Source organism: Sinocyclocheilus anshuiensis, unplaced genomic scaffold (genome assembly GCF_001515605.1).
Source record: "Sinocyclocheilus anshuiensis isolate Anshui unplaced genomic scaffold, SAMN03320099.WGS_v1.1 scaffold51, whole genome shotgun sequence".
Classification (NCBI taxonomy): domain Eukaryota; kingdom Metazoa; phylum Chordata; class Actinopteri; order Cypriniformes; family Cyprinidae; genus Sinocyclocheilus; species Sinocyclocheilus anshuiensis.
Window position 1 is genome coordinate 3,991,832 of NW_015548296.1, and position 26,251 is coordinate 4,018,082.

At 34.0% G+C, this 26,251-nt stretch overlaps 1 protein-coding gene across 1 annotated transcript in view; it reads right to left on the reverse strand.

Annotated features, from left to right (window-relative positions):
• LOC107655988 (uncharacterized) overlaps nt 1-26,251 on the reverse strand; it is a 94,321-nt gene that overhangs the window by 67,110 nt on the left and 960 nt on the right. Inside the window, exons 2-7 of the mRNA XM_016443618.1 lie at nt 23,748-23,789; nt 23,034-23,107; nt 21,683-21,751; nt 21,215-21,317; nt 8,559-8,694; nt 3,987-4,052 (exon numbers count right to left, since the gene is read on the reverse strand). Of these exons, the coding sequence (XP_016299104.1) occupies nt 3,987-4,052; nt 8,559-8,694; nt 21,215-21,317; nt 21,683-21,751; nt 23,034-23,107; nt 23,748-23,789 (490 nt within the window). The remainder of the gene's footprint in view (nt 1-3,986; nt 4,053-8,558; nt 8,695-21,214; nt 21,318-21,682; nt 21,752-23,033; nt 23,108-23,747; nt 23,790-26,251) is intronic.

Consider the following 26,251-nt stretch of genomic DNA (forward strand, 5'->3'; position numbering starts at 1 on the left):
CAACACGAGTCTCTGTTCTCTCTGCAATCTCTGATGTAATCAGCCTGGTTTCCTTTATATTAGCGCTGTTTTGGACGGATTATATAATATAATTATATATATATATATATATATTAATTATTATATATAATATAATAATAATATAATATAATATAATACACTCCAGCATCACTGCAACCACACAGTATAAGCAGTTTGGAGAATGGCTGGATGTATAATATAATATAATATAATATAATATATAAATGTATTTTTTCTTATGATAGAAGGGAATTGATCAATAAGTTGCACACAATCTTGGTGCTGTTTATTTGTCTGAAATAAAGCACTGAAAGCACTATTATTGTGTGAAATAGCACTGAAATATCATACAAAAGTAGCACAGATGTCTATTGAATTCTCAGGCATTCGCATATCTAATTTCTACAACCTGAGGTAAACAAAACCACTCAGAGAACTAAACACAATCTGAGATACGATTCAGTCACAACTTGTAATTTTACTATTGACGAGTCGTAGCCTTGAGTTTGGGCCGCAAAAGGAATTCACAACAGAAAAAAAAAAAACTATCAATAAATTGTATACAACGGCACATACATTTCTAATGCTTCTGACATATTGATACTGCCCTCTGATATTTAAGATTCTAGGCTTTTACCGTTTTCTGACTGACTGAGTCCATTTTCATCAGTCTGTTACCTTTGCGGCCCACAGTTCTCTGAATACCACAAAAAGAGGATCAACTGACCAATCGATAAACTTCATCTCTGCATTTTTCTGACATTTTTAGAACTTCATTAGCACGTTTACTTGGGTGGATTTTCCACTGATGTGGAAATGGTTTCTTACTATGCTACGAGTCTTAAAGCTGCTTAGGGAAGAAAAAAGCGACAAACAGGAATGATACAGAAAGAAAGCAAGAATGAAAGACTGACAGTATCCTGTCCTAGATGGGAGTACCGACAGCACACATTTGTTTGTGACATCCCACTCCCTGCAGGCTGGAGACGCCCACCCCACCATCCCCACATCATGAGCCAAAGCTAAACAGAACGAGACTATGATTCTTTGCACAATGAGACTTCTTTTGATGCTCTAAAATAAATCTGCTCCATATCCCTAAAGAAAAACGTGAGAGCTGTCTGGCATATTAATAATTTATTATAAAACTATTTTATTTGGTTTGATGCAACCATATACTGTATGGTCTATGAAACAGCTCATCATTTCCCCACTGTCATGCTGTTCAAAACTTATATGACAAAAGGAGACATTTTAAAAAATGTTCAAGCTGCTCTTTTCCATACACTGATAGCCAATGGTGACTAATGGCTTTCAATCTTTTAAAATATAAAGCATTATGAAACTTGTCTAAATGACCAAGTCTTCAGAAAATACAGAAATCTAAGTCCGTATTCACTAAAAATCTAGAATCTTATTCATGTTTGCATATTCAGATATGGTGTGTGACTTGACTTGACAGTGTCGCTGGTTATAAGACACTTGAGAACCAATCAAAATGCACTAAATTTGCATATGCACTATTCATATAGCACAAATGAGAACTGCTAGAGAGTGATTTAGTTTTTTTTTTTGTTGTTTTTGGAGCTTGACACAGCCCCTGGTCACCATTTACTTTAACTGTATTGATATGCGAGTATGAACAGCCTTTTCATTTTGTGTTTTACTTATAAAAAAACATGGATTTTCATGAACCATCTAATGGACTCATCAAACTGAGCTTTATCTCTGTTGTCAGTATAAACTCGAGTCCCACGAGTCCTTTCAAAAGTTCACCTAAAGCATAATGACTGTAAAAGCTACATTTCTATCCTGATGATAATCTTTCTCAAAGCACCAAAAGGTAATTTAACTTTAAACATGGCGATTTATTATTTATGTGTGTGGGAATTGAATGCACTAGGTTCAGAACTACAGTATATATAAGATCGATTGATTTCCTTCCTCACATAAAGCACTGAATGATAAACCTATTTGCTATTGAATTTGTCTCAAGTGGGTGTTTTTTTCTGAAAGTGTGTTGTGTTTTAATTAAAATGAAAAACCGTCAGGTTAAGAGGTTCAAATAGCTCAAGGGCAAAGAATACAGCAACAGCGGCTTGGATCCAAGGATCATTTCTGTAAGGAAAATGTATGACTAGGATAGATGGTCTGTATCCAATAAATACTTGTTTACAGCACAGTTTTTCAATGATTAATATTAATGATATTCTCATTATTTTCTTAAAGGTGTCCTGATTTTATAATTTTTCCCTGTGGTCCACTTACAACGTAATTCAACTTTTATCATACTGAACGCAATCATCATTTTTCGAGACCATTATCTGACCTTCAATTATTTAAGGATGAACTGTTTATTTTTCATCTTAGCCTTAATAAATGGTCTTTTGGAGGAAGTTTTAGACTCGATTAAGCTAATTTGATTTATCTTTCCAAACCTTATTAATTTTTAAATTGAAAATGCAGTTTTTATTTTCACAAACTACATCAAAACAAAATGTTAGAGGCATCAGAAATAAAGCTTACTGAAAAGAAAAACAGCTAAACTTGAGCACGTTGTAATTATGACCATTCCTTACTCGAATTACGACACTGTATGCTGCGTTTGGAGAGGATCCCGCGTCCGCTTATTCAATTTTTCATGTTTACTTCCTGTTCTCAAACGGAATACTAATGTGCGCGTGAGGTTTCTCAGACCTTTTTCATCACTCAGTGAATAAGTCACCTGTATTAATGCAACAATAACAAAATGACATGAAATTTCACACACAGTTTATTTCATTAACTACAGAACTCTCTCTCTCTGTTGTGCAGCTATAGTGCATATCCCCCCTCTCACTCAGACTTTCTTATTCCCTCCACACTAGTATCTACTAAAATAGTAAAAAGACTGAAGATTTCAACACATTCAACAGAAGCACGTATGTGGTGCTAGGTTTAATAAAATGCAGTCGCTATACAGTGACTGCTGGGTTACTACTTTGAGAAAATTATAAACTGGTTGTCGAGGCTGGGTGATTAATATCTGCTTGTTTTTTTACAATCTTAATTGTCATAAGATCTCATTTAAATGAGAAGTGTCACATAATTATTAAGTAGAAAATCTGTTGAATTTATTTCAACATTGAGCAGCAAATCAGCATATTAGAATGATTTCTGAAGGATCATGTGACACTGAAGACGGGAGTAATGATGCTGAAAATTCAGCTTTGCCATTACATGAATACATTACCTTTTAAATCATATCAAAATAGAAAACATTTATATTAAATTGTAATAATATTTTACAATATTGCTATTTTTACTGTATTTTCGATCAAATAAATACAGCTTTGGTGATCATAAGAGACTTTTTAAAACAAAAAAAATCGTACTGACCCCAAACAGTATTGAACATCCAAACACTAATTAATTTACATAAAATAATACAACTCCAGAAGTACACAATGCTATGTTGGTTACCATAACCTGGTCATTTGGGTGCCAAAATAGATATGAAACAGCCGTTATTCAACAATCTTCCAGATATCAAAAGTTGTTTAATTTAGTTCTCTCACAATACATCACAGAGAAGAAAAATGTGCTTGTGTTTTTGCCGAGAGAAGCTTTAGGAGATCAAACACCCCACAGGCACGATCTAATGAGAGAATTTCCAGCCCTAACAGCATTTCTGAACATTACTCACACTGAGGCCATGATTTGACTGACAAGCAGAGAGCAGAAAATCTGGGGTTAAAATTGAACATCTAGAGAATGAACAATATGATTGACTAGGTGTCTTTCTTTGAGCTAACTGAATAAATAAATTAAAGCCCTAATGTTTGATGAAGGCATACATGAAAAGGAAGCATATGCATTTATTTCATCTGGCTGAACAGAAACGGGTTCTTGTTTAAATGCAAACCTGCTCTTAACATTTAATATCTTAACTGCTACATTAAAGGTTGCACTGTAAGGCAGCTCACCTGGTATGAAAAAGTGCAGCGTAGGCCTCACTTCCCGCCAGGACGTAACTGATCCCGATAGACACACTGTTAAAGAAAGTTCATTATCAGCACGCGTTACAATAATGACACAGTTTCATATTCATGAGGAGCTGTCACAGGAATCAAACAGGAACCTTTACTGTGCCAACTCAAAGATAGACAAAGCCAGATGTTTAATCTTTTTCAATCTTTTGACTACTGAAAGTTATGAAACTTCTTCAAACTTTTAAACTTCATCAATGTTAAAACATTTCACACGTTCAGGAATAAAGATCAACCTTAAAGTGGATTTTGGTATAATGTGTGATGGTTCAGATTTTTGATTTTGTGTGTGATGCAATTAAGTTTTTCACCGTTTTGAAGAAAAGTTGGATAAGCCTTGGGCTTGCTATTAAGAAAGTCATAGTAAGAAACTGGTAAAACGTATAAAATTTTTGTTAAATAATAATAATAATAATAATAAGAAGAAGAAATCTAACGTATACAAGAGGTGCCTAAGCACCTTCAGTGCTTGGCCCCTAATAATAATAATAATGTATATTTATTTAAATTAAAAATTTCAAATAATGACTATGACAGCTACAAACAAACAATAAATAAATAGCATGATGGAAGTGAAAAAAATTCTACTCATAAAAAAATGATTATAAAGAAGAATTTTAAAAAGTCTCAAAATATATAAAACCAAAATACCAAAAATAGTAAGTTAGACGACAGCCAAATTGGTTGATAAAACCTATAAAATAAGCCAAATTTCTAAATAAATAAATTAAAAATTAATAAAATGCATTAAATAATTACTAGTTTGGTAATGACATCTTGAAACAAACATTAAATCAATAAATAAAAAAATACATTGCATTAAAATAAATAAATATATTACATGATGGTAGTCATCAATCAATAAATAAATGAATAAAATACAAATTGTACTCATAAATACAAAAGTAACAAAGCATTTGATTATAGAGTTTAGAATTTAGAATAAAATATAAAACGTTTCAAAATACATAAAATCAAAATACAAAAAATTGTAAATTTTTTCATGAAGAGGAGAGAGTAATTAAAGAGACCTTTTAAACTAGAATCACGGCAAGCTTTTTTAAAAATTGTATTTATTTATTGTCTTTTTAAAGCAACCTCTCCTAATTTAAAAATCACAAATGATAACTTTTCAGAATCTCTCAGTATCTGGCACAAACGTATCATTGAATGTTGAAGCTCTGAGTGAGTCAGTCAATCAGTCAATGTACAAAAGGCGGTTGTGTGCCAGTATGAAAGAACTACAGAAGGAAACACATAGGAGAAGAGGGAACGAGAAACCTTGACTTGCACCATCATACAGGACAGCACAGTGTGGATCTGTGGTCCTTGACTGGTTAGAGAACGCAATCTGTCATGGAGGCACATTGATCGAGTGCTAAGCCTCTTGAACACAATGAGCAGAGAATCGATTGGATGTGTGTTAGCCAAACCTGCCTAAATGCTGATAACAAGCTCTTTTCCATTCAGTTGCATGACCGGGTATGCAGAGCAGCGCAACAAATGATTCACTGTTAAGTGCCAAAGGCATTTCACAGTAATGACCACTGATGCCATTAGTGCATTGCTACTCTTATTTTCCCAGCAAAAATCCAAGCAAAACTCATGCATTTTGGATTCTGTATTTAGTTTTGCAATATCATCCATAGAGGACACAGGTACAGCTGTCACAATGTCAACGTGGGCAGAACAAATCAATTTTGCTTGAAAATCTATCAAAGAAATTGATTTATGCTGGTTAAAACTTACTTTAAAGCCCTCCAAAACTTTAAATTGGGCTAAAAGATGAAAAATAACTGGGGAAAGGCTACATTTCTAACATCGGCTAATTAATAATGGCCCATTTAAAGACGAACAGATGGGCAGCCATATCGGAGACTAGTACAAAAAGCAGCTGACCATTATTTCATTATTCTGCACCATTTTTCCAGAGGTGAAATGTTAAAACTGTTGTTCGGGGCAATAGTGACATTTCACACATAAATAACACTGCATTTTATGGCGGTCTAGAGAGCATAACATGGATTAAAACCTACTTAATGCTTTGATCCAGTGAGGATGTTTGTGTCTGTACCTCGTCAGCGGAGAGGAGCAGCTCTTAACTGCGTCTCAGTAACTTCATTAACCCTTTTTTTTTTTTATCAAAAACTAAACGAGACGCTCTGCTCAGTCTAATTGAAGGGGTTCAGTGACATTTTAGCGAAGCGCTTTTGTGACACGTTTATGAGACTGTTCTTCACAGAATCTTGTTTTAATGGCGAATCCTGAAATAAATGCAAATACCTGAGAATGGCTGATGTCACGTGGCACCTGCTGGTAGTTTATTTTAGTGACCAGAAAAGGAAATATTGTAAAATTGTAGCGCAATTGGGCTTTATTATGTTTTCTGTTGTTGTTTGCAAGCCTTTTATGGAAACATCTATCATTGCCTCTATAAAAAAACCCCAATGATAATAGGCAATGAGAAAAACAGATTTATGACGTTCAAAGCATTGTAATAACGTCAAAAGAACACAATTTTGATGCTATTTCAGGAAGACATGTCCCTTGTGACTGAACAAGCATTTTACATTTTATAAAGAATGGTTTACATTTTTCCTTTCTGTAAATCAACACATTTTGCAGCATCTTGTGCATCTATTACAAGCGAGGAATATTTATTTATACATAATATTTGTTCTGGATATATATTTTTTTTTTAAATGTGTATTTTTTTATTATTTATATTATTTTGTGCATATATTTGAATATATCTCAGAAAACCTTATATAATATGCATGAATATGTATGGCCCTTAAACAACGCTTTTGCTAATAAAGAGGACAGGAAATACATGCTGCTTCTAAATAAATTAAAGCTAAATTAAGGAAATACATGCTGCTTCTTTTCACACTAGCAGCTTCTCTATGAGCTAATGATACCTCAAAGTCGGAGCCAGCTCAACATTAACGTGAGCTCACAATGCCAACATCATGTTAGAACAAAATTTAAGAGCCCAACAAAAGTACAATAAGTTTACAGTTCAGGGCGAATTACAAGTCTTAGTATCAAAGCTCTATGTGAAATTTATGAATGCTGTCTCGTGTTTCAAGGCTATAAGCTCTCTCCTCTATACAGCCCGATGGTGTCCAAAAGCGCATGACTCATCTTTGCATCACTGGGAATAATGTTGAAAGGTAAAAAATTAAATGAGATGGGCTAGATTGTATACCCAAAATACCAAAGGCCAGAAACTATGTAACACATAATGAAAAAGATATTTTAGTTTAGTATCAAGGGTGCAAATTATGGGCTGAGGGGTGAAAGGTGGTTTTACTGCTTTTATTAAAGCTTGCAACAGGCTGGATGGGGGGCTTGGTGGTGCTCTAGCTGGCGGATACTCATGCTATTCACTTTCAAAACTCAAACTAAAAAATGATAACTAATGGTAATCTAAATGAACTGGTTTTATTAAAACAAACACACAAAAATAAATAATATTTAGCATCACTGAATCAGCCTAAATACATTAATTTACACCTTACACCTACATTTGTATGGGTTAAATCAGTTAAAAATGATCTTTAAAGGAATAGTTCACCTAAAAATGAAAATTTACTGAAAATCTACTTATCCTCGATTCGGAGAAATTTAGCATTACATCACTTGCTCACCAATGGATCCTCTGCAGTGAATGGGTGCCGTCAGAATGAGAGTCCAAACAGCTGATAAAAAGACCACAATAATCCACAAGTAATAATGCACACGACTGCAGTCTATCAATGAATGTCTTCTGATGTCAAAATTGCAAGTTTGTAAAAAACAAATCTTGCAAGACATTTTAAACTTCAAACCGTCGATTCCAGCTAAAATACGAGTCCTCTATCCATAATATTGCTTTTCCCAACGAGAATATTGTCTCATCTAAATAAAAAAGACATATGCACAGATCAAGCACTGTTTACAAGCGGAAATAGTTCTAAACAAATATGTTGGTGTGTATTTCGATGTGTAGACAGGGGATGGACTTTTTCACCAGATGAAGCGTTATTATGGATTATGGACTGGAATTTTGGCCAAAAGTGATAGTGTTAGAATGCTTTAATGAAGGATTTGTTTCATACAAACTAATCGCTTCACAAGATGGACTGGAGTCATGTGGATTACTCTAATGTTTTTGTTTTTGTTTGGAGTCTCATTCTGACGGCACCCATTCACTGCAGAGGATCCATTGGTGAGCAAGTGATGTAATGCTAAATTTCTCCAAATCTGTTCCAATGAAGTAACAAACTTGGCTACATCTTGGATGGCATGAGGGTGAGTACATTTTCAGCAAATTTTCAGTTTTGGGTGAACTATGCTTTTATGTTAACAGTTACAATTTGGTTCAATTCTGGTGAAACTTGTTAAGCAGCCTTGATATAAGCACGCTATTCAGAGACTAGCATCCAAAGCAACACCATATGCTTGTGGTCAGCTATGCCAGCAGGACATTTTAGCCCTCAAATGTTTTGAATGAATCAGACTCACAATTGAAAGAGCAGAACAAAGTCGAATGCACGGCTGGTGTGTTTGCCCAGGAAGAGAACTCCCAGCACGTGCAGATTTGGCTGAAGGTCCTCATCTTGCCTCCGTGCTGTGACGTCCCTTTGCAGAAGACCCGTATCTACAGAGAAAAACACACAGGGAAGCATTTTATCACCATCCATCTCAGAGACATAACCATGGAGGAAACAGAAGTATAACTTCAGTTAGAATGAAATATGTCAGCAGTTACAATACAGGAAAATTTGACTTGGCCCTATAAGCGTCCCCTAAAGAAGACCCCTTTTTTTCCCATAGGAAGCAGTCATTAGTTGACAGCATTTGCTGCCCAGTGGCCAGAACGGTGTCTGCCACAGATGAGCAGAACCATCCTTCAACCCCTCCGAGGTGCCACACATCACTCCCGACGTGAAGTTCTGCCACAATACCATGCCACTTACAGTGCCGCTGTACGAATTTCACACGCTAAATAATGAATCGGTGGAGAGATAAATGTAAGAAAAGGAGGGAAAACAGAGGTGAATGAATATGGCCAGAGATCAGAGAAGTTTGCAGCAGTGAGGAATCAAATTCGGAACAGCAGGAATAATTCATACTGCACTCCTCTTCAGTCCACAACACAGCAGGCTGCAGGAGCAGACACACTCCCAGCCAAACCCTTCAGCAACACTCACACTCCCATTATGCTGCACACACCCAGGTTAGCATATATCACTCTCTTTCTAAGGCAGCTCTACTCTCTTCACTGGTAAACAAGAGAGTCTCCATGCTGTCTAGAACAAGAGCAGCTTATGTCAAGTACAAGAGGAAAACACACTTTTACCACCGTGAATATTCTCAACGTTTGTATGGAGAACAATAAATAAATAAATATTTGAATATATATTTAACCATTCTAAAATAAATAGTTAAAATACAAAATAAAATAATTATAAAAATACAGCTGTACGTAACAAATATAAACAATTATGCAATTATAAACACAGACTATTTTTTTCATAAATATCAATATATAATTGCTAATCTGAATGTATAGTTATACATCCAAATATGTAATAAATAAATAAATAGCAATTTTAGTAAATAAATAGTTATTTTAAATTGCAATTATATTAAACAGTATTATTGTTTTTTATTGTATTTTTGATCAAATAAATGCAGTCTTGGTGAGCATAAGAGACTTCTTTCTAAAAACAATAAAATAATCTTACTGACCCCAAAATTTTGAACAGTAGTTTAAAATGTAAAACAGCAAAATATTAAACAAATAACTTAAAAAAAAACACTGAAAATTATTAAGAATAGCCTGGTCCCAACAACACAATTCAACTTTTTGGTTAAACATGTACCATTGTCAACTGAAGTCTTGTTGTTTATGATATTGTTTAACTGTGTTTTTATTTACAAAAGTGCTATTATAAAAATGACTATGTAGGAATAGTCTAAATTAATCCTAATTTAAATATTACATAGTTTCTTAAATATCCCTCCTCTCTCTCTCTCTCTCTCTCTCTCTCTCTCTCTATATATATATATATATATAAAACTCCAGAATTTCTACTTAAGAGGAGACTGATGGAAATACAACAAGAAAAAGACACCATTGTTCTGAAAGTAATAAATGGTGCTGTGCTCAGTATTACTTCACATTCACCTGTCTGTGCTGATCTCCCGAGGGAAAAATAAACACAGACCCATAACAGATGTTACATATAATTCTGTTGACACAAGCGCCATCAATATTATTATATTTAGTCAGAAATAGATGTGAATTAAAAAAATACATGGTGCAGAAAACATTAATCTGGATGCGTTTCTAACTCCGTCTGAAAAACAGAGCGCTCAAAAGTATCGCCGAGTTTCTACTTTTCATTAGGATGACAAATCACTTTCCAAATCGTTTATGTCAGTCAGCCACCAATCTCCCTAATGATGCTTTGGCACGCAATCTGATTGGATTTTTTTACATTAAGTTAAGACTACTGTACCTGTACGGCACAAATGACAAGGGAATGGGCTGTGGAGAGTAGCCGGCTAGAACATTAATTTCTGAGAGGGACCCATCTGCTTGCAGAAAGGGCCGGCCAAGTAATTAGGATCGAGAGCTGCTAGAGCTCAACACCTGTCATAGATACGTTGTGGCTCTGAGTGTGTGTGTGTGTGTGTGTGTGTGTGTGTGTGTGTGAGAGAGAGAGAGAGAGAGAGAGAGAGAGAGAGATCAGCACAGAAACATCATTATGCCGGAGGTGAATTTAGGAGGGTGAATGTGCATCACAATGACAGTCTCCACTGCCGCCAGCTCAGTCAGATGTCCACCTACTGTTAGATAACAATTAGAGACGTGCTGCACTTGGTCAGCCTCCACACAAACACCTTAATATGCCATTTCTCAAAGCAACTGTGCACCATGAAATCAAAACTGGAGTTTTATGGCTGTTAACTCTTAGGCCATCTATATGCTAGACACTCCTAAAAGTTCACAAAACAAACTTTTAAGAGATGCAGAGGCCCCAAAAAGCGTTTGAGCAGTTTAGCCACACTTAAAGGGACAGTTCACCCAAAAATTAACATTTACCTTCATGTCATTCCACACCTATGTGATTGGAAACAATGTTGGTTCTTATGTGGCACGTGACTTAATGCTAAACACCAAAGCACCAATGAGGTTTGATTAACTTGTCACCATATTTCATTTGGGCTGATGTTTACATGAGTTGATGAATGATTTGAGAGTGACTTAAATTTCATTTCATTCTGTTCAGGAGTTTTACACTGCCTATAGCAATTATGTCTTTGGAGCATGACAATTTTGGACCCCTGTAAATTTATTGCATAAAATCAGCTGAGGCATTATTCAAAAATGTTTGTGTTCTGCAAATGAAATGTCATACTTTTTATGAATTTATTAAATCATATTAAGTTTACATTCAGATTCAAGGTGAGTGAAAGTTGATAGCATTTTCATTTTGAGGTGAACTATTGCTCTGAAAATGACTGAATGCTTTGGCATTAAATATTAAACCAAGTTTTTAACAAAATAAAGCAAGATAAGCAAAATGAGCAAAATTGAGCAAAATAAAACAAAATGGCAAAGTTTTCAAGCAAAACAATATATACACACACACCCTAGTGAAAAATAAATATACTACAATGTATTTGAAATACATCTATTTCATGATGCTAAGTATACTACAAATACATTTACATATTTATGTGGTTAATAAAAATACCTTGCAATTGTATTTTTGTTATACTAAACTGGTTTATTTAAAGTCTGCTAAATTGGAACAACTAATTATGTACTTAAGGCACTTTATGCAGAAGTAGTGCTGAAGTCCAACTAAAGATATACAGAAAATATTAAGAGATATTGCAAGTATACTTTAGGTATATTTGAAATACCTTGCATTTAAAGACCTATATTATTCAAAGATCGTACAATCCTCATCATTAAAACACATTTTAGGCTTAATATTAAGAAATGTGCATTGTGCACAGGCAGTAATCCCAATGAAGTTGAATATAATTTTTATATCAGTAAGTCTAGAGGGATATGTCAGTAAATATGCAAATGGATTTGAACTATACATAATAAATGTATTTTAAATATATTACTTTTTACTAGGGTATATGTATTATTGTTGTTTTCACATTCTCTATAAAAAATAAAAAAAAAATAAAAATTTAAATGATGCATGATTTGTTGGAATCGGACAAAAATAAAACAGACTGAGTTATACCTGTACGCCTTCTTGGCTTATTGCTCTTAAGAACTCTATTAACATCAATCGAGTGCCACACTTTAGTCTCTATTCTCATTCCTGCATGTTCCTTTCAAAACCGAAACCAAAATGTCAGATGCAAGTGCTTTGCTTTCCGATGGACAAGGGCAAGTTTTTAAAGCAAAGAAGGAAGACCTTTCAGAAAACATACAAACAAAGATCATTTTAGTTGTTTAATTACTATGTGGAGCATTAGGATCGCTATACGAGAGCTTAACAAATAAATTTTTGTGAAAACATTTTTCATTTGTTTTGCCTGTAGCTCGTAAGTAGCCGTGTGCATTCCGACTAATTTTTCCAGCACAGGGTCACACAAACACACACACACACACACACACACACTGTATGTGCTAAGCCCAAATATATGATAAGAATATCTAAAAACTATACAACTCCTACAAACTATTGATATGGCAGACAAAAGTTCAATAAAAAAAAAGTAACTTACATTTTATTTATTTATTTTTTTCTGGGCTAAATAATGTAATATTTGCAGCTTTTATCTTTCAAGAAAACGAACCAAAATCCATCTGAGATTCTTCACTAGCATATCCTGAGCTGTGAATGTCAGCAGACAAGGGAAAACAAAAGACCATTTTACACTTTTTTTTTCTTACAAAAATGCATTTTGTCAGAATGCATAGCTACTTTTCAATGGCTGTCAGTGGAGAAAGGCACTTTTTGTGACCAGATGGTGTAGATACAGTGTCTACCAGCATGAGCGAACTGGGTTATGATGTAAACTAGGCTTTTGGCTATTAAAAGACAAGAACAAAGCCTTCGATATGTTCCAATGTCCTGTTTCAACTGGAAATACGTCAACACAGGAAAGAAAATTTGTCAAACCATTTCAAAGCTTGCTCAGACAGGCATCTAGCATCCAAATGCCGCCCCCAACGTCTATTTACTGTCCATCAATCAAATCTGGAATGTAATTATGTTTTCAAGTTAAAAATGCAAGTTCTTCACACAAATTAGCCCAACATACTGAATCAATGTCCTGCTGTAAACTTGGAGCAAGACCTAACAATATTTCCCTTCTCAAAAACCTACTTGTACAAGATGGAAAGAGTAACATGCAAGTCACACCAAAAAGAAACATGAATATTTCAAAACAGTTGTCATCATGTCTATCCCTGAAAATGTAGGATGACAACAAGTCTTAAGGGAAAGACTGTGATAGGAAAAGTGAGAGAAAGAGTGGGAGAGAGAAAAAAGTTAGTCTGGCAAAACAAAAGAGCTTTGTAACTTGATATACTTCAGAGTTGTTGATGCTTTCTGTGGAATATAACACTGTGTGACAAATCTTACAGATCATCAGCAAAGCTCTCCTTGTCTAGGTGGCTTTTCCGTAAAGAGATTCTTAGAGGGAGCTTTTCCAAAAGGTCCAGTGGTCAGGATCATATGACCATAAATAGCACTGTGGACTAAACGGCTGTTTCTGTAAGATGCATTTAAAGCAGACATCTTAGCAGTTAAAATGGACATAGAAAAAGTGGCTGCTGATGAACCAGTGCTGCAATATAAAAACATAAAATCTATTTTTTTTTTTATTATTTAAAATCTTTAAAATATATAGATTTGTCCTATAATTTTAATAGGTTTTAGAAAAGCAAAATGTAAACTATTTAAATAAATACATTTGATATGATCATGTATATAAACCAGTCATATAATATAGTAAATTTAATGTTTTAATATATATAAACAAAATACATTTTAAATAAATAACTAAAGAGAGTTTAAACTAACTGAACTTTAAAGATAAAGTATTTGTCATTCTCTCAAGACAATAATGTATTTGCAAAAACAATGGCACACTGAAATTACTATGATATTTTATATTTATCAGCAAAATCACTGTAAATATGCTGTGAATATTAACTATATGACCCAGCTCTACTGCGTACTAGCTGATGCGTGGATGAAATGAGTGGCGACTGCAATAAAGAGACCAGTGGGAGTGCTCAAACAAATTACCACTACATTTAGCTTTTGAACACAGTCTGTTTGTCAGCACACAAGTGTAGCCAGGCCCTGTGTCTTTAGTCTTTGCTGAGCACTCTTTCAAACCAGCTACAGTTTACTATTGCTTAGAATCCATCACAGTTGTTGAGCCATTTAAGCATACAAGGCAGGATCAATGCAATAATAAAACCAATTCATGACAACATTGATAGCCAAAAGGTAACCAAGCAACATTGCGATAAAAAGCAAGACCTTGTACACCTTTGTATGAAGATAAAAAAGCCCAACATTCTTTTGCAGACTGTTATGTATGAGAAAAAGCAATGCTCACAAAGCAGCCAACATAACAATGAGACCTTAGTGGTGGTGTGCCAATCAATAAGAAACAAAAAAGTGGAAGAAAAAAGTGAGAAGTGTTTAAATATGAGATTACCCAAATGATTCACAGTCATGTATGTAAACCACTCATATAAACTGAATGAAAATGTTTTATTTGAAGGAAGAGTTATTATGAATTATGGACAAATATTGACAGCCAATCAGTGATGGTTTAATGTTAAAAAACATCTTAATGGTGTATTTGTTTCTTACAAACATGCAGGATTATTGTGATTTTTTATTTTTATTTTTATCAGCTGTTTGGACTCTTCACTGCAGAGGATCAACAGGTAATATATTTTAATTTGCTCAATGCAGATATCTAATATGATAATATTAAGATTACTTGCAGGTACAGTATAACAAATTAATATAGACTAGCATTGAGATTTCATGATGAAATTGTGTTGTGGAATTCTAAGCTACTATTTTCATGTTTTCTTTTTAAATCTGATCCACATCACCTCATTTATGCTACTGAAGATCAATCCAATTTGCAAAAATGAAAGCCAGTCGCACAGCTGATCACACCAAACTAACCCTGTATGTCTGGCAGGGCATGCAGAAAATTGTCTGAAATGTTACTGTTAAATTTCCTCCATGATGAATGCCTATTGGCTCTCTATCGTGTTTTCTGGAACACACAGTCTCATATTCAGCACTAAGCAGATAGCGATGGGGAATCATTTACAGTGCATTTCTATGCTCAGAGACATCTATCTTTTTAATGGGCTTCTTATCAAACGCCAGCGAGCCAACCGTGCAGCCCAAGCATGAAAGCCTAATTGAATCATAGAATGCTAGGGCATTGCAAAACCTATCTGATGACACTGTCAACCTGGCATATAAATTAAGCAGGGCTCTAGGAGAAAATAGTGCTCTGCACGCCCAGCCTGCAGTAATAAAGCAAATCTTTAGCATTAATGCTTTATTTAAAAGTGCATTAACACAGATAGGTTATTAATTTCAAGCATTTATGATAAGAATATCTAAAAACTATACAACTCCTACAAACTATTGATATGGCAGACAAAAGTTCAATAAAAAAAAAGTAACTTACATTTTAGATATATAAAGCCAGTTATATATATTTTTGCTATTCTTGAAAATATCTCCAAAAAAAGCCACCACAGAATCACCAATTTTGAATTTTTTGATTCACTGTTTTTGAATGAATCAGCTAAGTGAAGGATTCTCACTCGTCATTGTCACTTCTTGCGTACTGGCGTAATGATGTAACCTCAAAAGAGACAAATCTGCCTTGAACCCACAGACAAATTCAAGCGGAGTGATGCAAACAGTAAAAAAAAAAATGGCATATAAATTAAGCAGGGCTCTAGGAGAAAATAGTGCTCTGCACGCCCAGCCTGCAGTAATAAAGCAAATCTTTAGCATTAATGCTTTATTTAAAAGTGCATTAACACAGATAGGTTATTAATTTCAAGCATTTTATGAGTATAATAGCACAGATGACCATGAAAGGCACCTTGATCGTGTGATAAAAGAATATACCGCTGGGCTCAGTGTGGGCCTATGGGGGATTTGCTGGGATATGAGCAAGTCTTTCTCTCTAAAAACTCACTCTGACTTGCCAGACCTTACCAGTATCTGACAATCTAACACCAAATGACAGATGTAAACTTCTTCTTACATACTGAGTAGCAAAAAGTAAAACATTCTGCTTCATTCAATTCAATATGTTATCTGTTGTTTCTTCGTAATTAAATTGTGAAATTTATAAGCAATTTCACAATGAAAATTGTTTCTGTTCACACACACACACACATATATATATATATATATATTTTTATTTTCCTTATGCTCAAGGCTTTATCTATTTGATCAAAAATACAGAAAACATTTAATTTTGTTAACTATTATTGCAATTTAAAATAACAGTTTTTATTTATTTATTTATTTATACTTTATTTTTAATAAATGCTGTTCTTTTTTTAAATTTTTTTTTTTTTTACTTTTTTAATCAAAGAATCAAAGAAAAAAGTATTACAGGTTCCAAAAAAAATAAAAAATTAAGCAGCACAACAGTTTCAACATTGATAATAATCAGCATATTAGAATGATTTCTGAAGGATCATGTGACACTGAAAACTGGAGTAATGGCTGACAAAATTTCAGAGCTGCATCATAGAAATAAATGATATTTTAAAGTATATTAAAATAGAAAACCAATACTAGAAATTGCAATAATATTTTACAATATTAGTTTTTTTCTGTATTTTTACAGAACATTAAAAACCTTACTGATCCTAGACTTTTGAATGGCAGTGTATATAAAAAAATATTATTATTATTATTTTTGAAGAAATTTTTACAAGAAAATGCACTGCTTTAAAAGTTTTACTTTGTTCAATTCAATAAACAATACTTTTATAAAACATAAAAAATATTAATATGATGCACAGGGTAAAAAAGCAAAATTATTGACATGTCAATGGAATATTATTTATTTTGTAAATACATAAATGGTGTGCTTTACCAGATTAACACATGGGACAATCCCTGGGCCAAATATCGCATTTGAATTAATCCTATTGACAAATGACTTACGTATTTCTGTCAAAATACTTTTGACATCAACAACAAAAGACTTGAACATATCTAATATGCACAGGTCAGCTGTGTTTTATTATTTGCATTTATCATCATTTTTTCCCTGCTGAACAAACCTGTGACCCACCAATGAAGAAGCACTGCTAGGTTCAGACTTATAGAGTGAAATAAAGAAGCAAAGTGTTTCTGTTGATTCAGCTGTCTGCATTTTGAATAAAGTACACAACAAATTGGCACAGTCTCGCTGACTTGTGTAAAATGCTTATCTTTCCTAAAAGATTTCCTTCATGGAACGCTGACTGCCTTATATTTGAAGTCATTCATTAAGCATAGTGAGAAATATTCCAAGCAACCAATTCATTTTAAATGGTATTCCTCCAGTTAATTTCGCACACTGCGTCAAACTCTATTTAACTGCTGATTTGAAAGCGGTTCAGCACAAACAAATGAAGTGCTATAATCGAGGTCTGCTTCTCTTTAAAGAAAACCTCAAGAAGTCTAAAGGGAATTTTAATCACCTCGAAGCAAAAGGCTGTTTGGAAGATATCACAGACAAAGCATTTAACTATGAGTTAACAGTGCAAAAAGATGGAAAGGAATATTGCAGTATGCAAAGTCAAACTTTTCCCACAAAGAATGCATTGTTGTTTCTAATTTTACAGGGGTGCAAATGAACAGTGGGTGTGCAGTAAAGCCATTATCTGCACGGCACCCATTCACTGCATAGGATAGGCAATGTTTAGCTGTGTTTCAACTTTACAAACCATGAGCCACGTTAATGAAACATAAGCGAACAAACTTCTCTGTAAATTATTTGTAAAAACTATTCTCACACATGCAGTTGCATTCAATTTAATGCAATACTTAATTTAAGAATACAGACAAAACATTAAATGGCTTGAGAAGCTTCTAAAAAGTTTTAATTTAATATGGTTTACAACAGTTTTTATTAATTCTTGATTGTTCTACAGCATTTATCATTTATCATACACTATAAACACAAATGTACCTTTTTAAATAAAGAATTACTGCTTAAATTTAGTAGGTTGCATTGTCAGGTTACATTTTATTTAATAATCTCTTAATTTTAAAATGATTATTAATACTCCTGCTAGTTTCATCAGCAGATTCTAAAAAGTGACTTATGAAGATTTTAGGCAACTTCTACCATGATGATAGACAATTTAGACGATACCAACACATGATAAAGTTGATATCATGTGATACAACTGCAATGTTATACTATATGTTATATTTTACGCACACACACACACACACACACACACACACACACACACACACACACACACACACACACAAACGCACGCACAGACAGACAGACAGACAGACACAGACAGATAGATAACTTTTCCTACCTCCACGAGTGCATTCCATTATATCGCCTTGTTCATCTAAACGTGTACTTTTCCTTGCTTTACCCCTAGCCAAAAAGTCATATGTTGACTGTGAAACACAGTAGACTTTAATTATTTACGGTGTAATTATTAAAAGCTCACTGTTTTATGCATTGTATTATGAGAGAGAGATAGACTAAGCGAGTGTGATTACCTTCATCTGATACAGCATTCATTCTTCAACTCAATCTCATATTCAGCATAAATAGTTTGAATATCCACTGAGGAAAGCGATAGGCTCTTTGTCGTACTGTCCTTTCATAAGGGCGATTTACAATGACAGTGCTGCTCAGTGCATTTGTTGGTTGCATCTTACAAGCTGTTGTTGAAAGCAAAAATAACTTCCTTGTTTACAACTCTGCTTCAGTCTCTTTCAATATAAAAGTCTTTAATGTTGACTCACTAATCAAGTCTCTTGTCACCATCTAATGGCAGAATAAAGTAACTAATCACCATCACAAACACACACAGTTTCCCAATACTAAATACTATTATTAAATACTTCTATTATTTATATAAAATATTATTATTGAATAATAATATTTATTAAACAACAACAGCCATCATAAAAGTTGCTAGGCAATTCAGTCAAAAGTACAAAGGCAGCGCTCTGATATACAGCATTAAAATGATATAAAATGCAACGTGATGAGATTTTGCCCTCAACCAAAACTATTTGCTCTGGAACAAATAATAGATTAATGAGACCAAAGACTGCCCATTAGATTTACCCAAAACAAATTATATCTCATGTTTAACCACTATAGAGACATCAGAGCCAGTGGCAAATTCCAGAAGATCTGGCCGAGGTAAGGCTGCTTTACCTCAGCGGGTTCATGAGCGCTGAACATCCGCTGACGCCCTGGAGCTTATATCTCCGAAAACGCTGAAGCAAATTTTCAAATAGACGTTATCTTTATTAATAAACTGATCATTTTAAGTCTAAACAAGTACATTCTCACCTAAAAAACTCTTAAAACTACATTTTGTTACACAAAAACTATTATTTATAAAATTATAGTGGTCTGGGCATCCGCCATGACACTCGCTGTGAGAAATACCGCAAACGGAGAGATACAAATGGTGAAACAGTTATAGCTCTGTTATCACTAGAATATTGCACTGCTCTCAGCCAATCAGATTTAAGGACCAGAAAGAACTGTTGTATAAAACTTGATAATAATGAGCATACGCAGCTTAAACCAAGTTCAGGATATTTACAGTAAGTTACCGTTTTTTACTTCAGTACCATGTGGGTCAGTGACTTGGAGATGAGCCTTCAATTTGTGTGTCTGTGTCAGATGGCTGTGATTCCCACTGACGTTCACAGGAAGGCTTCTTTTCTCGCCCATCATCCCCGCTGACAGTGCGGCCCCCTCTCTTTGCCTCATTCATCTTCATTAGCTGTCTATTCCCTCCATCTCATGTCAAAAATACTTAATGTCTCTGTTGCGTGGGCCAAGATGAGCCCTGATTAGTTAGCGCTAATACTAAAGCGTTTCAGCGTAGCCTCTGCGTTACTCTCCGATCTGGTTCCGTTAACAGTCCCTGTAGTCCTTTTAGCAAAGAAACAATACAGCTGCCATCTGTTTCCTGCTATACTTCCTACTGATTTACGTGGCCTACCACCTCCCATCTAACCAGTTAAACAGCGGGGAAAACAGCAAGAATGAAGGCAAATACAAATATGTTTACTTTAAATGAGTGCCAGCGCCAAATTTACCACTGAGCCTTGGCCTCTAAACAACAATGGTAAAGTAATACCTACAGAGATGGGAAATCACAGAGATATATAAATCCAAGGATCAAGTCTTTATTAAAAACTTTAAGGTTATCTAAATACGAGTAGACCATGTAATAATTCTAAAAATAAAATCAACAAATAAAACAGCATTTGATGTACTTACTATCGAGCAAGCATGGTTCTGTGGTTCCATTTTCCCTCTTCCTAGCATGGGGCATGAAAAATTATAGTTGCCTTGTTTAACCATTTCTATTCCATTCTATTCATAATGTTGCTGAATTTCTTGTCACATTTAGTAACCTCTGTTTGTGTGTTTGGTACAATACTCAAAATGATCCGTTAGCTGATTGTTACCCTTGTAAATTCAGTCAAGACATTTAGTTAAAAAAACAAAACAAATTATGATAGCACTTTTTTTAACAGTGTATTTCATATAAAAAAATATTGGCTTTGAGGATCATATCTCTTGTGGATAATAAGTATTCCAAAGACTTAGGAGTCAAAGCTGCATTGCAGGATATTAGATCCTAAAATATTCTTCTCATTTCACTTACACTGAAAATGAAAAGACTAGCAAAACCCTATGAACTGGCAAAGCATGCAAATCTTCATTAGAAACTTTTCAGTCAATAATCTTCTTCAAACATTTGATTAACCGGCATATTTAGGAAAAAAATGTAAAAGAAAAAAATATTAAAATAACATAAAATGAAAACAAACCATAAATAAATAGAGTCATAGAGTCAGATGCTTCATTCAGTAACTTTTTATAATGTGTCATACCTGCCTCTTCCACTTCCTCCCCATCTTCTTCCTCTTCTGCATTTTGTGTCGGAGGTTCTGCAGAACCGACTTCTTCCATTAAGATCCTCTCAGTTTCTGCAGTCTGGCACAGGACACCAGAATACATCATCTTCATCAACACAATTAACTGATTTGACATTATCATTCTACTACTAAACTAGCTATTGTGCATTTGCCTCATTTGTGAATGCAATTACACTTTTATAATTTTGTTCAGGGGTTGGGAGAGATTTTTTTAAAATATATTTTTGGAAGTCTCATACGCTCACTGCATTTATTTTCCATTAATGATCAAAATACAGTAAAACAGTAATTTTAAAAAATATTATTACAATTCAAAATAACGGTTTTCTTTGTTAATATATTGTAAAATAAAATGTATTCCTGTGATAGAAAAATAAAATGTTACTGTACCCAAACCTTTGAACGGTAGTGTAATTTGTTTACCTTCAGTGCCTCAAGTTGGGCTAAACGGCATCGTTGAAGCAAATCTACAAACAGGTAAATGAGCAGAGCCTAAAAGAGAATGAATCAACATTTATTCTAAATAAGTTATTGCAGACACAATGTTTTCTAATTTTGCAAGAAATCCAGAAAATATGTTCGTTTGAAAAAAAATGGCAGTTTAAAGACCATCAAGATGCCGGTGTGCTCTTAAAAGCTGACTGTTTCATTTAAATTTATATGCATTTGTGTAGGTTTTTATGATTTTTATTTATTTTTTAATCTGTGGAAGTCTGCTGGACATCCTGTCGAGTTCTGTGGCTGATGGTTTGCGGTCAGAGTAAATTGTTGAAGATTTTGTTGTTAAAGGGGTCATATGATGCGATTTCAAATTTTCCTTTCTCTTTGGAGTGTTACAAGCTGATTGTGCATAGATAAGATCCCTGAAGTTGCAAAGACTAAAGTCTCAAAACCAAAGAGATATACTTTATCAAAGTTAAGATTCTGCCACGCCCCCCTAAAACGGCTCGTTCTAACACGCCCCCACATATCTACCTCACTATGTGGAAATATTTGCATAATGCTGCCCAAATGTGCACGCAAAGAAAGAAGGCGTGGTTTCAGGAACCGCAGTTAGTGTTGATGCAGCCATGTCAGGGAGACGCTGTGTGTTTCTGGGCGAAAGCAAAAGCACTTTATTTGGCCTTCCGAAAGTAGATGCATTTAGGAATCTTTAAGATTACTTACAACAGAACAGCAATGCATTTTATGAACGACCGTTTCTGTACAGTATTTGAAAAATAATGTGTTTTTTGAACATTAAAGCATGTCAACATATTCTGTTACACCAAATACACAAAATAATGATCTTTAAAAGAGCATCATATGACCCCTTTAAAATAAAAATGCTACCTAATTTTTTTGTGCTGCAATAGCACAAAAGTTCTAAAAGAGGAACTGAATTTGGAAAAGAATCAAAGACAGCAGCATAAGTAAGTTTTTCAAAGCTTGAAGATTCAGACATTTTTTTACAATAAGTCTCTCTTAAATGTCAAACAAGACAAATGTCAGTCGCAATGTCATGTTATTATCAAAACGCAAGATCTGCTTTAGAACTGTAGATACTGTGAAGTCAAAATCAACTCCATCAAATGTCAGAAAATGGTTCAATAAAAGAAGAAGATGAAAATATGAATAGAAAAAGAAGCCACCTCATAATTACCAAAAGAAGCAGCGGTTTTGAAAAACCATGTCAGTTTTGAAACGTTAAAGTCGTTTGAAACGGAGCTAAGAATCCAAAACAATATCAGAATAAATACAACAACGAAAAAAAAGAAAAAGAAAAACATCTTACCTGCACTAGAAAGCCTACAAGGAAGGATATCAAGAAAGGCACCAGACCTGCCCAAGCGATAGTTACAGGCAGTCCTACAAAAAAAAAAAAAAAAAAAAAAAAAAACCTTATCTGATGATTATGTCACGACAGAATCTGATGTATTCTGAATATATCTGCATGGCCTTATATTAAAGCAAACATATTCACATATTCAGCCACTCATATCAGATATTATCTCTAGACTGAATCATTTGATGGTGGTAATTTTATTATGGCTAGAAGAACACTTTAAAATGATTTAACTCAGATAGGAGGAAATCAAAAGAGAAATGTATTTTTTTAACAACTATTAAATCTCACTGAAACAGAACAGTTAAATTCAATGCTCCATGTAATTGCGGTGTCTTATAAATATATACCTGCTACTGTTCAGACCATAAAGCCTGGGTATATCATTAACAAAACAGAATATAGTCTTGCTGAAAACCCATTGAGAAATTATGTTTAACTCCATTTTGCCTGCTAATGTTCGCATGCATGGATTTTATTCCTTCCTTTTCCATTCCAATAGTTAATTAAAGAAAATAAGATCTTCTGCAGTCTTTTCTGAACTGCTGTGGATCAGTGAACATCTGTCTTATATGCTGTGCAAAAAATAACAAGGACTAAATGAGATAAATCAGCATAATGCTATTTGGTATATTTTTAATTGCACACTAAGATTTTACATACCCAGGATCCCGGTCCCCAGTATTGTAGCAATTGTTAAAAAATCTGTGGAGAGACAACATGTGTTCAAATGTTTAATATAACAGAACAGAATTAATGAATGTATTTCTTGTATGCATAATTCACATCATCTGTGGTAACAGGGAAGCTGATTTGTGCACTGGATGAACACATGTACATAAATGATACATGATGTTGACCACATAACTATAAATGAAAACAAGGGACAGTTCATCAGATAAAAAAAATAACAGAATTTTCCTATGATTGATCTAACCTATTATTCATTTGGTTTTGTGTATTTTGACAATAATGATGAACTATGATTTGATTAAAACTACAGTATAAACAGCAATATTGTGAAATATTATTACATTTTAAAATGTTTTCTATTTTAAATTGTACTGATACAAAGCTGAATTTTCAGCATCATTACTCCAGTCTTCAGTGTCACATGATCCTTCAGAAATCATTCTAATATGTTGATTTGATGCATTAAAACATTTCTTATTATTATCAATGTTAGCAAACAGTTGTGCCGCTTAATATGTCTGTGGAAAACCATGGCACCTTTATTTCAGGATTCTCTGATGAATAGAACATTTTAAAAAGCATTTATTTGAAATTATTTTGTGACATTATAAATGGCTTTACTGTCACTTTTGATCCATTTACAGTAGTGTTTTATTTTAATTTGGATGTTAGTAGCTATTATTTCAGTTCAGGGGCTGTTTTGAATGCACAATAAAAAATAAAAAAGGAAAATTTCTGGCAAAATTTGTCAACAATGCCAAAATAAGTTAAATGAAGCTGAGAATAGTCCACTCTTATTGCTGTCTGAAACCATAATCAAATTAGCCCAACAAACATACAAGAGAGAGAGGGATATTAATACTATCAGTATAAAAACTTTGATCAAATAAAAGATCCTCCCTATCAAACCATCACAATGTCACCTTGTCTTAACACAGCTCAACTCTTTCAGCTCTAACCCGAGGTGGCAGTCAAGATTTACATGTGTGCAGGTAAGGATTGAAGAGCAGCTGTACAGTGAAATGAGAGAAGCAATGCAAGAAGAACTGTGCTGCATAGAAGAGAGAGAGAGAAAAAAACTCCTAAGCATAAACACTTCTCCTCTGGCCTAATTACAAAAATTACGCCACGACTCTTTGATGCATATTAATAAGATGCTTCTGATTAGCCTCTCACAGAGAAATAACAGCGGCAGTCACGAATGAGAAGCCAGACTGAAAAGTTCAAATTGACTTTGCTGACACTACAGATAGCATTTGATTTTCCAATTACAGTGTAAATGTTTGGGCAGGATTAGTTACAGATGCACGAATATCATCAGGGAATAAACACTTATTGTTAAAATGGAAAAATGATCCTTGAAGGCTTTTTATCTGCCTCAAAGTACAACAAACCAGGTATTCTCGTCGGCAAGGAGTGATATTAGCATTTCATGTCTAAAAATACCAGAAAAAAAAAACAACTTTTGTTATCTGTAAAAGCAGCATGGCCATATCATCAGGCCCCTAAATAAACTCTCAGCTCAGAGATATGAGTTTGTGTAATAATATGACATGCCAGGAAATGAAATTTGAGAGATGAAAGAGATTCGTCAATGCCGTAAGCTAGCAAATAACAGAAATAACAAGTCTCGGTAAAGCTGGTAAATGGGCAGATTTGATTAATTGACAGAATGCCTGAAATACTGTATACAATCTTCGCAGGCAGAATTATGGGGCAGCTATTTGCGGATTTGAATTACGCCCACACTCACACTCAAGATGATGGATGACAATAAGTAAGTACAGAAGTAGTAAGTAAGAAAAAAAATACTATGGAAGTCAATGGCAACCACCAACTGTTTGATTACCAGCAATCTTCAAAATATCTTCTTTTGTGTTCAACATAAGAAAGCAACTCATACAGGTTTGAAACGACATGAGGGTGAGTAAATGATGACAGAATTTTCATTTTTGGGTGAACTATCCCTTTAACATATTAGCTGGTTAGTAGTAGGCCTACTTATAAAGCACATATTCTGCATGACCATATACATCCCTAATCCTACCCAATACCTGAACTTAACAACTACCTTATACTAACTATTAATAAGCAGCAAATTAGGAGTTTACTGAGGCAATAGTCGTAGTTAATGGTTTGTTAATAGCAAGAATTAGACCTTAAAATAAAGTGTGACCTTATACGGGATACATTTTCCCTACATAAACATGTTTCACATTTATCTGTTCATATTTTATTCATGAGAAATAGATTGTATGTCCCAATCTAAGAATATATACTTTACTTATTGAACTTTGTCATTTTAACCGAATTTTGAACATCATAATACTCTCTATTTGTATTGTCCATATACAGTATTGATTGAACTTTCATACTGTCATTCACTACTAAATCTTAATATCCACCCTAGTTTTCCTTGGTGCATTTATGAGAGACAATAACACTGCTATTAAATTTCACAAATACTTACAAAG